This window comes from Periplaneta americana, chromosome 2, assembly GCF_040183065.1.
Source record: "Periplaneta americana isolate PAMFEO1 chromosome 2, P.americana_PAMFEO1_priV1, whole genome shotgun sequence".
NCBI classification, from domain to species: domain Eukaryota; kingdom Metazoa; phylum Arthropoda; class Insecta; order Blattodea; family Blattidae; genus Periplaneta; species Periplaneta americana.
In genome coordinates this window covers 165673072-165687587 of record NC_091118.1, presented here as the reverse complement: position 1 = coordinate 165687587, position 14516 = coordinate 165673072, and the positions used below count along the sequence as shown (strand labels likewise).

The window sequence follows — 14516 nt, the reverse complement described above, 5'->3', positions numbered from 1 at the left end:
GGGGGGGGGGGGACAAAATTTCTATGGGCAGACCTATTACTTGACAATGGCTTTACAGTTGGGGAAACCCTTGGAAAAAAATTCATCCAGATAATCAGTTCAAGCAGGAATCAGACCCACATCCGAGCACAGCCCTGGATCAGCAGGCAAACTTACTACAGCCTAAGCCACGCTGCTTATGATGATACATACATTAAAGGTGGAGATGGGTTAATTTCGTCCATGTGTATGGACTCACTGTGCTTTTCCAAAGTTGAATTTTGACAATGGCGAGAAGTGGCTGGTAAGTTTTGCCCGAATCCATCTCATTTAGAGATAGTGCTATTATATGTGCAGTAAATCTGTATCACTGACTTCCCATTTTCATTTCTTTCCAAAATAAAAGCAATTGTAGCAGATAGAAGTGACAGTAGCTAACAACTAACTGCAGAATAAATTAAAATATTGTAGTTTCTTCCATGATAATATTGTTTTTCCGTAATCAATTTCCCTTCAACCATAATTCCATAATAAAGGAGGGAAATTCGTAATAATTACAGACAATCTATAATAGTTAGCAGCATTCAAGAAAAAGAAAGAATACACTATAAATAGCTGATTAAAATTCTGTATAGCAAACAGAAACCTCACAAGCTTTCCTTGTTTTTGCAGGCCACTCTCACAATCTGCTTCATGTGTTTGGATCTCTAGCCGTGTATATGCAAATGCAGGCAGGCCTACTGGATATGAACAACAGAGGTTTGATGAAGAACGCAGTGGAAGGAAGAACAGCTATTGCACTTGTAATGAGCTTCACTGCACTCACAGCATTCATACTATTAATATTCATCACTATATACAGGACAAGACTGAATAACCTGGTGTCAATAGACAAAGTTAGATAGCACTGTCCAACAGTCACCCAAAATGTCTACGATGTCTATTAAAAGAAACATTTCTACTACGTCAATATTTAAGTTCATCAGCTGAATCCAATGATAGTGAGTTTTTATTTCAAAAGGAATATTATCATCGGATCACTTCTATCTCACAATAATATTACTGCTCAATATTTTCATAATAATTGCTCATTACATTAAATTTGATGTTCATACAAACTAAAACACAATACTAGCGGTGCATTAGTGGGACTACAAACATGCATTAGTGTCGCTGCTTAACACTAAATTTTTTGTATACAATTTTCCAGTCTTCCAGTGAACAAGGACATAGGAGGAGATATACTTTTGGAAACTTTGCTCATACAGAGAAAGAATAGACGTAAAAATAGAAGAAGAATCTGGGTCCATTGATTGGTTTTGGAAAGACAGAATCGAGGAATATTTCATACTTTGTTTGATGATTTACATCAGGACAATAAAAAGTTTTTTTTTCTTCTTTTTTCGTATTTATACATGTTCAAGAAATCATTTCAAGAGCTCCTAGCAGGAACTACTAATTAAATTCGAAAAAAAGACACTGTGGCACAATAGGCTGTATAATGTCGTGACGGTGTAAGGAACCAGTGACCTAACAGTCGTCTGTTAGCAGTGCCACTAAAATAGTGACCTGGCTGTGTCCCCATCTGAAATCTACAATTTAATTCTATGTATTGTGACGGAAGCACCACTTTCAGTGGCCACCACCAGCAACGAAGTCAACCACTCAGTGTCTGCAGGACCACTATTCTGTGCCTGTGTCTGTATCTGAAGGCCTCCATTTAAATTCATTATTCACAAGCGGCAGTGCTCGTGAAAGTGGCCTCATCTGACGGGGGTCAAAGAATCAATATGTCGCACAAAAGAAAATCAGAACTTTTAAGAAGAGAGAAATTTTATATACCATGTTTACTTGCGTAATTTCTCCCCTTTTTGTAAAAAGTCGTAGGTCAAAAATCAAACAGGGGGAAATTTACTACTATAAAATTTCGAGAATAATTTGGGCATAAATCTAATTAGATCACACAATTCATGTACTAATTAAATCAATGTTTCATACTAAATAACTATAAATATATAACCTATATACAATTGAGTAATTATGAGTATTGTGGATTTTCTTTGGACAACCACTGTATATCAGTTCTAATGCCTGACCTAGACTAACCTCCATTTAACATCACATATAGAACATTCATATCCAAATGAATTTGTTAATTAGGTACAGAAAATAAACGTACATGTATTTTACTCTGCATTACTTTCATCAGACAACAAATCCATATCATCTTTCGTGTCATTAGAGTTTTCCCATGCTTGATGAGAAATTAAGTGTTCAATTTTGTTTAATGTGAGAAGAAGTTACACGAGAAAAATGAAATCCTGAAAAACATGTCTTAAAAATCTTGGAGGAGAAATTACAAGGGTAAATATGGTACAACATATTTAGAGTAAAAAAAGAATAAATGCAAGACTAACTGCTAACACCTACAAAATGATCAGCTTTTTACAAAGTGGTTGAAACAGAGTCACATTGAAAAAATGAAGTGAATTTTATGTCTGTATAAACTGTTATAACATTTAAGAGCACAAAATGTGACCTGAATTGAAGTACTTGATTCAGCCCACTAGTGATGATCAGAGACCAGAACTTTGGCAGAATGCCTTTTTAAATGTGTTAAATCTATCTTCATTTTGAAAATAAATCTGTACGAATTATACCTTTGTGATTGAAACGTCAGTTTTATGTTGCCCTTTTCTGCCTTTTTTAATATAAATGCCTAATTTACAAAATAAATGCTTTTTTTGTCTTTATTTGATTATTTATCTATTACTTATTATTAAAAATTGTCTACAGGTATATTTTAATTTATTTCTATAACCACTACAATGAAAGTGACTTCACCAAATGTATATTTTTGCTTTTCAGTCAATTCATATTCTCTTTGCAACAATGAGTGCTGCCATGCAAAAATGTATAACAGTAAGCGTTTTAATTATAGCTTGTGTTTATTTGACAAGGCAACAATGATGCGGGTCTAATGTTATTTTTCTTTCAGTTTTCATTGCGACGTTGTTGTAGCTAGCTAAATATTTCATATCGCAACATATCAGTACAACCAAACACAAAAATGCACTTTCCAAGGTTACTGGGAAGAAGATTTCTTTGCTTCCAACAGTAATTGCAACATCAAGTCGAAAATCTCAATTTGCATTCGACTTATGTAAAGCTTTTCTTGCTGCCGAAATCCCTTTGTGGAAAGTGCAAGGTTGTGGGTGTAGTGAGAGATTTTTGTAATTGGCTTTTATTGCGTATTTTAGCTATTTATAATGCCTTTTTGCCTGCCTATTTTAGCTATTTATGATGCCTTTTTGCCTGCCTATTTTAATGATTCGTAATACCTAAACTTCTGGTCTCTGGTGATGATGTACCACGTATATATGTGTATGTACAGGATTGCTAGGCAAATAAATGCATATATTTTTTCAGATAATAGTAATAGTAATAAATGAAGATTATTTGAGAGCTTATTGACTCTTGAACATCAGCCTCCAGACTTACTGTGCTACCCCATAACCTTTAATAAAGGATCCAGTTCTGGGCTTTTAAAAACTCCAGGACTTTCATCCCCATGTCCAGTCCAGTGATGAATCAAACGCTCTCTTCAGTTTCTTCGTACTTAAATGTAGGAGAGACTGGTGAGAGCTAGGCTGACTCTTGACCAAATCTTTGCTAAGAGTTTGACCAGGATAAACTAACCGTTTTCTGTGGTGTTCTTTCCTGGCCCATGTTTTTACTGCGGTTGTAACACTTGATTTGCTGATTCCATAGATTAGTTCTGGCCCAATATAAGGGTTATTTGTACCTTTCTTGGTCAGTTTGTCTGCTTCTTCATTTAGGCAAGAGATAAAATCAATACGAATCGAGCATTCTTTCTCAGCTTTTTCTTTACTTTCAAAGTTTGACCAGTAAAAAAAAAATACGAAAATAGCATTTTTCTTTAATGAATACAATATTTACACACCTATGAGATTATGCTATCTGCAGGATTACTAGTATCCTATTCCTTCTTAAGCTCTTCAATGATTTAGTCATTCTCATTTTATTTACCTCTTCAACTACAACACAAAAAAATTCTATGTTTACACGCTGTTTTTAAATTGAGTTTTTTGTTAAACTGTTCGTATAAAATTTGTTTATTTTTAATTAATATTCCCATTGCCAAATATTGTGCCTGTTCAATGGTACCATTATTGTTATTTTTTAATGCTATTTAATGCAAAAAAAAAAAGCTCTTAATACACAATCTGATTTAATTAGAAAAACCTAATTATCTACATAAGTACTTAACTCAGCATGGAAATATTTATGCAATTAAAATCAGACTAGTGTTTTAATTCATTTTTCTGTGTTGGCATGCTGGAATGTCCACCTCTCTCTCTTCACTACCACTCTTGAAGGTTGCGTATAAACTCATAAAAACATAGTTCATTTTGTAGCTGTTTGGTTAGTGTTATACTCAGTGAGAGGTCATTAACTGTTGATATGTTCTGGTGGTTTCACAAAATAAATGTGATACTATTTAAACTAATAATATAGGAATTTTCCAAGGGTTGGAAATATTTATGAAATTAAAATCATACTAGTGTTTTTATTCATTTTTTTGCGTTGTCTCGCCTACCTTCTCTCCACTACCACTCTGCTGAAGATCTGATACAAACTCGTTAAAAAAAAAAAAAATTGTACATATTGTAGGTGCTTGGTTAAAGTCATACTTCAGTGAGAGAACATTAAATAGATACATTCCGGCTGTTTCACAAAATAAGTATGATACTGTTTAAACTATTTTGCAGTGCATAAAAATACTTACAAGATATGCCAAAATGCGTAATGATTTCTTTCTTTATTTATTCTCTTACTGAACTTTCTTTTCGATAGCCTGTATATATTAACATGCCTTTTAATTAATATTTTAACTATATCATTACTATTTGCGTAATATGTAGTATATTCTTTGAAACAAAATAATTTTACCACATAATATATTTCTTACTCAAAAGTCATATGTTACTTTGGAATCAAGGACATATATACTTCAGATTTATCAAACTGGTGATGTCAGATGGGTGGTAGATAAAACATCAGGCAAAAATGAAGATCCTAGTATTTGTGATTTACCACATAATAGGTGTCAAATGTCTCGAGACCCACATTACACAACCCTTTGAAATCTCCAAATGTTTCAATACTCTGCACACACTTCCTTCTCAAATACATGGTGACATTTCCTGCACACACTTCCTTCTCAAATACATGGTGACATTTCCTTCACAGTTTAACCATTGGTTTGCCATAATCATGTTATTCATGCTCTTAACAATGACATCTATTCTTGATGGCTGTGATTTGGAATGTCCCTTTTTGCTTGATGTACTGTGTGCAGCAATCTTACAGTACAATAACATGGACTGCTTTGCAGAACAGTAACTATGATAACTTCCTTACGATTACTATGAAAAAGATGAAAATCGCAGATTTCCAGTTTTACCTTTGGAACACACATCTCTTGTTCCAAGGTGGCTTAAGTTGTAGAGAGAGATGGAAAGTACGCAAAAAAAACTGCATCATAGTCCCATAGAATGTTTTTACACATTGTGCAAATAGGCAAATAGAAGAGTTGTAGAATAAAATGTGATTATTAAAAAAAAATAGTGAATCAGTTTTGAAGTTATACTTTACACTGTACAAACACATGTGATATAATTTAAGGATGACGTAATTTAAAGAACTGTAAAGCAAGATTTTTAATTATTGTATACAACTATTTTAAATATACAATATATTTTTAACATTTCTCACAACCTTTTGACCTATGTAACATAATAGTTATGAAAATTGTGTATAAACTGAACTTTTGCAACATAAAAGCTATTTATGTAACTTGTGTGCAAAGTGAACTTTCTTCAATGAGTGGAAATATTTTCAGCACAAGATATAGGCAAGTGCTGAAATTACACGTGTACATGAAAGTCCACACCCCACACAAGCTGCATACATAATTTTATTTATTGTCATAAAAACATTATGTGCACTGAAAGACTAGATTATGATAAAATAAAATTAAAAGAACATTCTCAAGTATTATAAGGACTCTACTCTTTCTGGGGTGAGGAAAAAATCTCACTTCAATATTTTTTATACAACTGCTTTCCATGGGAGCGAGAGAGAAAAAAAAAGAGCAATTAACTTCAATTTTCATGATGAAGTATTACGAATTAAAATCGATTTATTTACACAAATTGAAGCTGACAACATGAACATAATATGTTAACAATCACTGAACAATAAATATGTAGGAGAAACTCATATTCTTGGAATAGGCATTTTGGTATTTCAAAAAAAACAACATTCAGTATTATTAGTTCATATATTTTATCTTTGCATCAATAGTAAGAACAATATTTCTGTAACACTACATCAAAATACATAACAAAGATTAAAAAGGTGAAAAAAAAAAAAAGAGAAGAAAAGAAACAAGCAACAGCGTAATGTATAGAAACCAATATAATTATCCATTTGCTAATAAAAGAAAAATCAATCAATCTACCCTCAATTTTGAATGTAGGTAAGCATATATTGTTTGCTAATCTTCTGAAATGAAAACACTATGTTTATTTTCAATTTGTTTAAGTCATATAATTACGTATTACTATTAATTATCTTTTAAGGGTGTCTGATGAAGCTGAGATGTAAAGTTTCACAATGTGAGTAAATGGTGTATGGTAATCACGACAGAAAAATCTCAACATAAAAATGCAGACACCTTGCCCTTTAACAAAATAACAACTTCATGTAACACTGTAAAAATAAATATACATATTGATACCATTTCATTTTGTTTCATATAGGTAAGCAAACTGCACACAATACTATTTCTTTCCCTGTTTACAAGATACTAATTAAATCAAAATAACCATTTAACACGTCTATGTCCAGAATTTTCATTCGTACTCTATACAAATCATTTACTGCCAGGATATTTCATAACTTCTAGCAACTAAGTGTTCAATTTTAGCCCTGAACGAAATGGTTTCCCTTTGTAAAGTGCTGAATAAAAGATCTTTGAGTAAATTACATTTAATATATAAAAATGAAGAGTTAATATATGTGTGCAGCATTTCAAGGAAGTTATTGTCATTTCTGGGTACAAAAAAAAAGTTATGTGCTAATAATGAAGCCAAATGTTTTGAAGATTTTAAATATAATAATAAGTTTGAAAAAACACATTTGACTAAATCTCGTAACAAGAAGCAAATAGAGGGGTAATGTTAGCAATTGGGCACTGCAGTTCTGAAAAATATTATCTTAAGCTATTAAAAAAAAAAAAATAAAAAAAAAACAAAAAAAAGAAAAGTCTTCTGAAATTGATTTTGTGTTTAAGTGTCCACTGAATATTTTGAACTAGCGATGTACAGAATTTATATATGTTTTATTCATTCACTGATTTGAGATTGGAGGTAATTAACACGAACATTAGTATGAAATTTAACATGAGGTGAAATATGTGAAAAAATTATGGTAATTTCAGTTAAATGTAACATTATTTATCATTGCTGAGAATAGTGCACAAAAACGAACACCAATTTTTTAAAGTGAACTATGCATAATATGAAAGTTTAGTTGTTAATATATACAGAAGTGAAGACAGAGCCTGTACCTCTGGTTAGAAAATTGGAAAAATTATGCATTTTATTCCAGGTCCGATATAAAACAACTACTGAAAGTCTATTCATTTACTTTTCATCTCATTCTTTACTAACAGTTTTCAATCAATACCATACATCCAGTACATCCAAACCTATGCGTATTCAATATTGTGTAAATTTTAGGGAAATGTTGTCTAATGCCGGACAATTGGCAACAAAGTTATTTGTCCTATTTTAGGAAAATTTATACTCAAATAATGTTCGGGTAATAACGTAACACATTTTTGTTGCATATCTGTTACGCAAAATAATGCCAATACGTATTTTAGTATTCTATCTAGGATTCTTTTATGTCGTAATCTATCACCTTTAGAAATCGTGGGTAGTTGGAGAATGATTTCTATGTCCAATGTGTTAATGGCACAAATCTGAAAGTACCGTTCACTAATATACGAGATTAAATGAGTCAAATAGACAAATGTCTATATCAAATTTTATTCTACAGTATAACCTCTATGAATTTACCCATTTCTTATCACGTCAGAAATATGGAAGCATATTAAACGAATATGTAACTCCTCAAAGAAAAATGTATTTGTACTATGACATAGTACTCATAAAGAACACACTTCAACAATACATGTCACCAGGTCATCTGATGCTTTATTTCAGTTTCACATCATGTACACTTAACGCCATCTAAAATTTGACTACAGTAATCACTAATTTTCATTCATATGATTTAATGGAAGAGAATGTCAACCCATATATATCATGTTCCCTTGGTACAGTTAAGCATGAAATTAAAATTTTCTTATATAGTTATCATAACCATTACTTACTGGCCCCAATTTCAGTGTCTATATGGTTTTAGTGTCTCCAGGAACAGTTTTCAAACAAACCAAATTCAATTACAGTAATTAATTTTAAGTCAATTATGTGTTTGCTAATTCTAGAGTCTGAATATTTGAAACATAATCCACTGATGTCTTGAAAAAAAAAAAAAAACTCCGTTATTAATTTGATATGTAATTTCAATACTAGTCTGTGTTTATTAAGAAATACAATTTTGAAAAACAGTAATGCTTCAATGACTAATCTAATTCTAGCCCTGCTATAACAGCATTATTAGATAGTAGTAAGTCAAATTACAGTTTTTTACTATATCTCTGCCATTGAGTGATCTGTAAATTTTAAATGACTTATCTTAGTTGTGGGCGTCAGAACATTAAAAAAAGTATTGCGAACTTCTCTCTCTCTTCCCCCCTACAGCAAATATGACGTTGCAGCCACCAGCGTGGCTCAGTCGGTTAAGGCGCTTGCCTGCCAGTCTGAAGTTGCATTCGGGCGCGGGTTCGATCCCCGCTTGGGCTGATTACCTGGTTGGGTTTTTTCCGAGGTTTTCCCCAACCGTAATGTGAATGCAAGGTAATCTATGGCGAATCCTCGGCCTCATCTCGCCAAATATCATCTCGCTATCACCAATCTCATCGATGCTAAATAACCTAGTAGTTGATACAGTGTCATTAAATAACAAATTAAATTTAAAAAAAAATATGACGTTGCACAGAGGCAGAGATATAATACAAGATCTGTATGTCTAATCAGATGTGATTATTACAGCTGTTCTGATGAAGTGATAAAAGAATGAATGATATGTCAGCATAAAGCTATACAAACTTCAAACTGTTTCTCTACACATTTTCGCAATTTTTGTCAAGTGGGTATGAGCCTCATTAGATGATTTCCTTTACAGTAATACTGTCATAATATTTCCTAAACATATAATATGTATACACAGTGTGCGATTTATTGTGTCCCCAGAAGGGAATATATTTCGCAACCCTGAGCCATAGATGTAATAGAGTTAGTCCTTGTTGGAAATAAAAATATAATCATAAATTCGTAAATAATATTAAAATACACTTAATATATTTCAAACTTTCAGAAGTAAGTATGCAATTAATTTTAAATTAACTTTAATTTAATTTTACAACCATATCATAATCCTACTTCTTTCTAATCAATTTCATTATAAATAATGAAGTTTCAAATGTTAGGAATATTTTTTTTTTTATTCAATGCAGTGGCACTTGACTAGAGTCATTGGCCATACAATGACAATAGAAACTAAAATGAAAGAAAACGAAATAAAGTGAACAATGTGCAAGTGAAACTATGAAGGAGAGGATGTCAACACTGCTGCATTCTTTCTCTGGCCTCCCAGTACCTATCCACAAAGCTGACAGATGAAAGTACTGGACAAGTCTTGATGTGGTTTGAGTCCATGGTGTCGGAACATCCACAGAGCATGCAGGAATATCTCAAAGCCAAAATCTCTCTCACCAATACATAAAAATGATCTCTATACTGCAGAACATGACAGGTATACTTAAAAAAGAAGAGAAGGAAAGAAAGAAAGAAAGAAAGAAAGAAGCTACTGACATAAGATTTAATAACAATATACTGTAGAACCCTGATCATGTCACCCTATATACTGATTGGCGGATTATCTGACTGCCCTTCTCTCGATCTTTTCTTTTTCTTTCTCTTTTGCTGCAGAAAGATATATAGTATTGTAGAAGGTGCGGCAAAGGAGTTGGATAGTTTTAGAAGATCATTTACTAAGCAACATGGGAGGGTTATGGATATTGATCGATCGTCATTTGTTAGCATTTTTGATGCCATTTTGTGAAATCATAGAGGTGTGGAGTGCGAAGCATTGTGCTTTTATCATCGAAACTTTTTCAAGAATGGTGATTTAGTTGTGAAAATACAGTGTGTCTTTCGTCTTCATTTTAATGTTGGCCATCACAAAGCTGTTCCTAGTCGCAATACCATATTAAGATGGATAAAAAGCTTTCGATTAACATCATCAGCTTCCAATAAGAAACTACCAGGGCATGTTCAAAGTGTATGGCTGCCAGAAAACATTGAGTGAATAAGAGAGGCATTTATGAGGAGTCCAGATCGATCAGCTAGACGGCAGGGTACAGCGCTGCAACTTGCAGATTGTTCTGTGCGGCAAATCTTACATTTAGATCTCAGATTTCATCCTTATAAACTCACGATTGTTCGGCAATTAAATGAGGGAGACTATGCCCAACGTACGACTTTCGCTGAGATAATGCTCAACATTTTGGCAGACAAGGCGTTTTTCCATTTGAAAATGGAAGAACACAAAAATGAAGTCCATTACTTAAACCGTTCAAGATTTGTAGGTTTAAAGACAATTCCTGGAACAAGAAGCATTCACTGTGTTGTGCCCATCAATAGAAGAATCACAATTAAGACACATTCCAGCTCATCAGAGGTCCCTAAAGAAGTCTTACTTCAACACATGGCATGCACTGACTGCAGGCGCAGTGGGATGCAGCTGTGAGGGAGCTGCTTTGCGGTGAGTTGTATTTTTATTTATAATTAGCTATTTTTTAACACTCATCTTGAAACTTTGACAGTTTAAAGAAAACATTGAATATAATCGTACAAAAAAAAAATCAGTACAATCAGAAGGTTCAATTTTATGTTATCTTATTTTAAAATATCTCTAATTTACTTTCTCTAGTTATAAATTTTCAAATGTTGTCTGCTTTTAGCATGTTTACGAACTTCTGCACCCCTTTGTTTCACTAATACATAAAAATATAGTTGCGATTGTTCATGAAAATATTTAATATAAGCATGTATGCGAGGACCTCCATATTTCAACCCCCTATACTATGCAAGTGGTAGGTTATGTGAGGTTCATATTGCATATGTTTTATATATATATATATATATATATACACACGATACTGAAATTAAGATATGTAAATACTAACACAGTTTGAATTGTTGATGTTTTCCGACATACTGTTTTGCATGAAATGACCCTAATAATAATAATTCGTGGTGTGAACATCCCATCAAGGACCAAGGCCGACCTGCCGCTGCTGACGTCACATTCACATGCCTCATTACAGGTGAACAATCATCCAACCAGAACAGAGATATCATGTGACCAGCTTGATGATCCTCCCAGCTGAATTTTGCTAGTATCATAGCTTCTCCAAATTTATCTCAATGTTGGATGGACACCAGTTCCATAAACTGGCCGAAATTTCATGACAAAATACTTTCCCCATGAAGACGCAAACCAGAGTGTACTCCGTAACGCGAGTCCTAGTTATGATACCTTGACTTGACTTTACAAGCGCTGTACTCGGGACAGGTTCTGACACTTAGGCATGCTTTTACTCATTGTATGCACTAAATATACGATGACTGTCCAAGTCTGACAGGTGGCCCTGTTATTATTCGTAAATCCGACGCTGACAGATGGGCCAACCTTCAGCCCGTGACAGAGCCAGGTCCCATTCACACATGGCTAGACTGATAAGCCCCAGGGCCTCAGTCTCTTCCTATATCAGCATCGGAAATCCTCTGGAACATTTCCTTTGTCGATCCATCACAAATTCCATCACAATTTGCACGAGGATCGAAGCCAAGCTATCTGGATGGAAGACTGGTGCACTAACACTTGAACCATGTCACGGATAGATATGTCGTCTTAGATCTTAGATCAGGGGTTCTTAACCTATGAGTCGCGACTCAAACAAGGATCACTGTGGCTTTCGGGATAGGTCGTCGTAGCTTCACGAAAAAATAAAATTAAAGAAATGTTAATTAAAGTAGTTGAGATTATGATTATATTTTATAATTATTGCTTATTATGAAATATTAAAACTCTATATTAATAAATAATTGCTACACTTATTTGTTTTTATTACAATAGTACTGTTTAACTTCAAAATAGGCCCTGGGTCGCGCAAGTTTGTCACCCAGTTAACTTTGGGTCTTGGCCAAAAAAAGGTTAAGAACCCTGCCTTAGACCATAATACTACGGCTTGGGATGAAATAAAGGCAAGTCTTATCTTATTATACAGTAATGGTTTTCCTGAGCAGACTCTCACTAAAGATTAACAATCGTAATAATTAAGATGGGACTTCTGAAATTACATGTGTTATCTGGTTAGCAACTGACGTCACATTATTGGAGAGCCCAACACACAAGAAGAAGGTTCACGAAAAACAGGAAGTCTCCACTGAAACAATCACCAATAATGGACAAAAATGAAATCCCGGATCGTAAATCTTACAAGCATTACCTGTCTAGGGTTACACACAACACTACGAAGGAAATTACGAAACTGTATTACGCACTTAATTTATTAAAATATTTTATGGTATGGATTATCCAGTTTTTTTGAATAACCGTTCAGTCCAATCCCTTCATTGCCAAGGATAATAGAGGTTCTACTGCAATTTTAATGTATCTGAAATTACACATTAAAAAATTTACTTCTTGAAAATGCAATATGTGGGTAGTTGGAATATAATTCTTATCTGAAATATGTAGCATATAACAGATGTGGATAAAATTAAAACAAAACTTGATCAAACTTATATTAAGCACACCAAAACAACACACCAAGGAAAAAAAGTGGACCGATATAGATATCGAAGGAAAACCCCTACATTCGTTAGACTGCAAGGATGCCGTAGCCGAATTTAGGAGTCTAACAGGTCATGACTGCCTGACACACCATTTTAACAGGATGAAAATATTCGACAGGAACACCTGTATGTTATGCAACACAGATACTGCAATGAATTCAGAACACATACTTCAGTGCAGCACCCTAAGTAAAGACAGACAAAATGCAGAAGATATAACTTCCCTACATTGGGAAGCAAGAAGGAAAAATGGTGTAACTACTAAGATCTGGGTCATTGGAAATCATCACAGATGAGGATGCTTTAAACAGAGGAGCAGAGGAAATCCTCCAATAATCCTACTAGAAAACGTACTCTGTGTATACATATTTCTGAATGTTCAATATATTTATATATAATGAAATGAAATTTCCCGTCAATCGAGAATTATATGTTGATATATAAAAAAAAAAGAGGTACTTTTATTTTAAACAATGAAACAAATATTAAAAGTACTGCACAGAAATTGCACATTACAAGAAAGTTGGATATACTGTATGTGAATGAAAATACTTTGGGCTAACAAATAGGACATGCATAAATGATAATTTTTTCAGTCATCTCATACGCCAACTTTATTCAAATTAATGAGGAAAATTATATTGATCGACTTCCATTTATGAACTGTTTATACAGTTGTTTATGATATTTATTTATCCACATGTCATTAAACCTATATTTATTTAAAGCTCAGTGAATATGAACAATAATGGAGCAATATAAATGGTTTCGTGTCATGAAAAAGTTACTGGGGAGGGGGGAGGGGGAAAGTGTGAAAAATAATTAACTTCGCGAAATCTGTCTTGAAAATGCTTACATTATTTTAAGAGCCCTCAATATTACCTATCTGTGTAATATCAACATTGCTGTAACATACTAACTCAAAGGCGTAACTAAAAATGAAATTTCTGGTTTCGTTGTTCCAAATTCATTTACAATATTTAAAGGCCACAATTATAATGGAAAGATTGTCAAAAAAGTACCATATTTAAATGACTTATATTGCTGTTCGGCTTAAATGACACTAAGTTCTAAAATAAGTGTGTTTCGAGAGTGATTAGGAAAAACATTCTGCACATGAAGTTCATGACAACATGGGTTAGACTATGTTCCTACAACCAAATTAATAATACTAACATCTCTTTCAGTTCAGTCCTTAAACTGTACAGTCCTTTCTGGTTAATGTCTGTTGTAGGTTAAAAGTTTTCATCAGCTGCTCCCTGAAGAACTTGCAACACCAACAATACAAGTCTGAAAAATGAAATATTAAATCAGTATTAAAATCGCATTTTAACGTGAAACATTTATGCTCTATGGTCAACTGGAAACAATGTAATGGAAATTTAAATATTTTGA

At 33.3% G+C, this 14516-nt stretch overlaps 2 protein-coding genes across 9 annotated transcripts in view; one reads left to right on the top strand and one right to left on the bottom strand.

The window, feature by feature from the left end:
* Positions 1–9180, top strand: part of LOC138694779 (membrane progestin receptor gamma-like) — a 60345-nt gene extending 51165 nt beyond the window's left edge. For all 4 annotated transcript variants that reach the window (XM_069818841.1, XM_069818840.1, XM_069818839.1 and 1 more), the window contains one exon: positions 652–9180. In XM_069818841.1, the coding sequence (XP_069674942.1) occupies positions 652–884 (233 nt within the window). In that variant the 3' untranslated portion in view covers positions 885–9180. The remainder of the gene's footprint in view (positions 1–651) is intronic.
* Moca-cyp (nuclear cyclophilin protein Moca-cyp) overlaps positions 6333–14516 on the bottom strand; it is a 58814-nt gene continuing 50630 nt past the window's right edge. For all 5 annotated transcript variants that reach the window (XR_011331013.1, XM_069818833.1, XM_069818834.1 and 2 more), the window contains one exon: positions 6333–14411. The gene's annotated coding sequence lies outside the window, so the exon portion shown is untranslated. The remainder of the gene's footprint in view (positions 14412–14516) is intronic.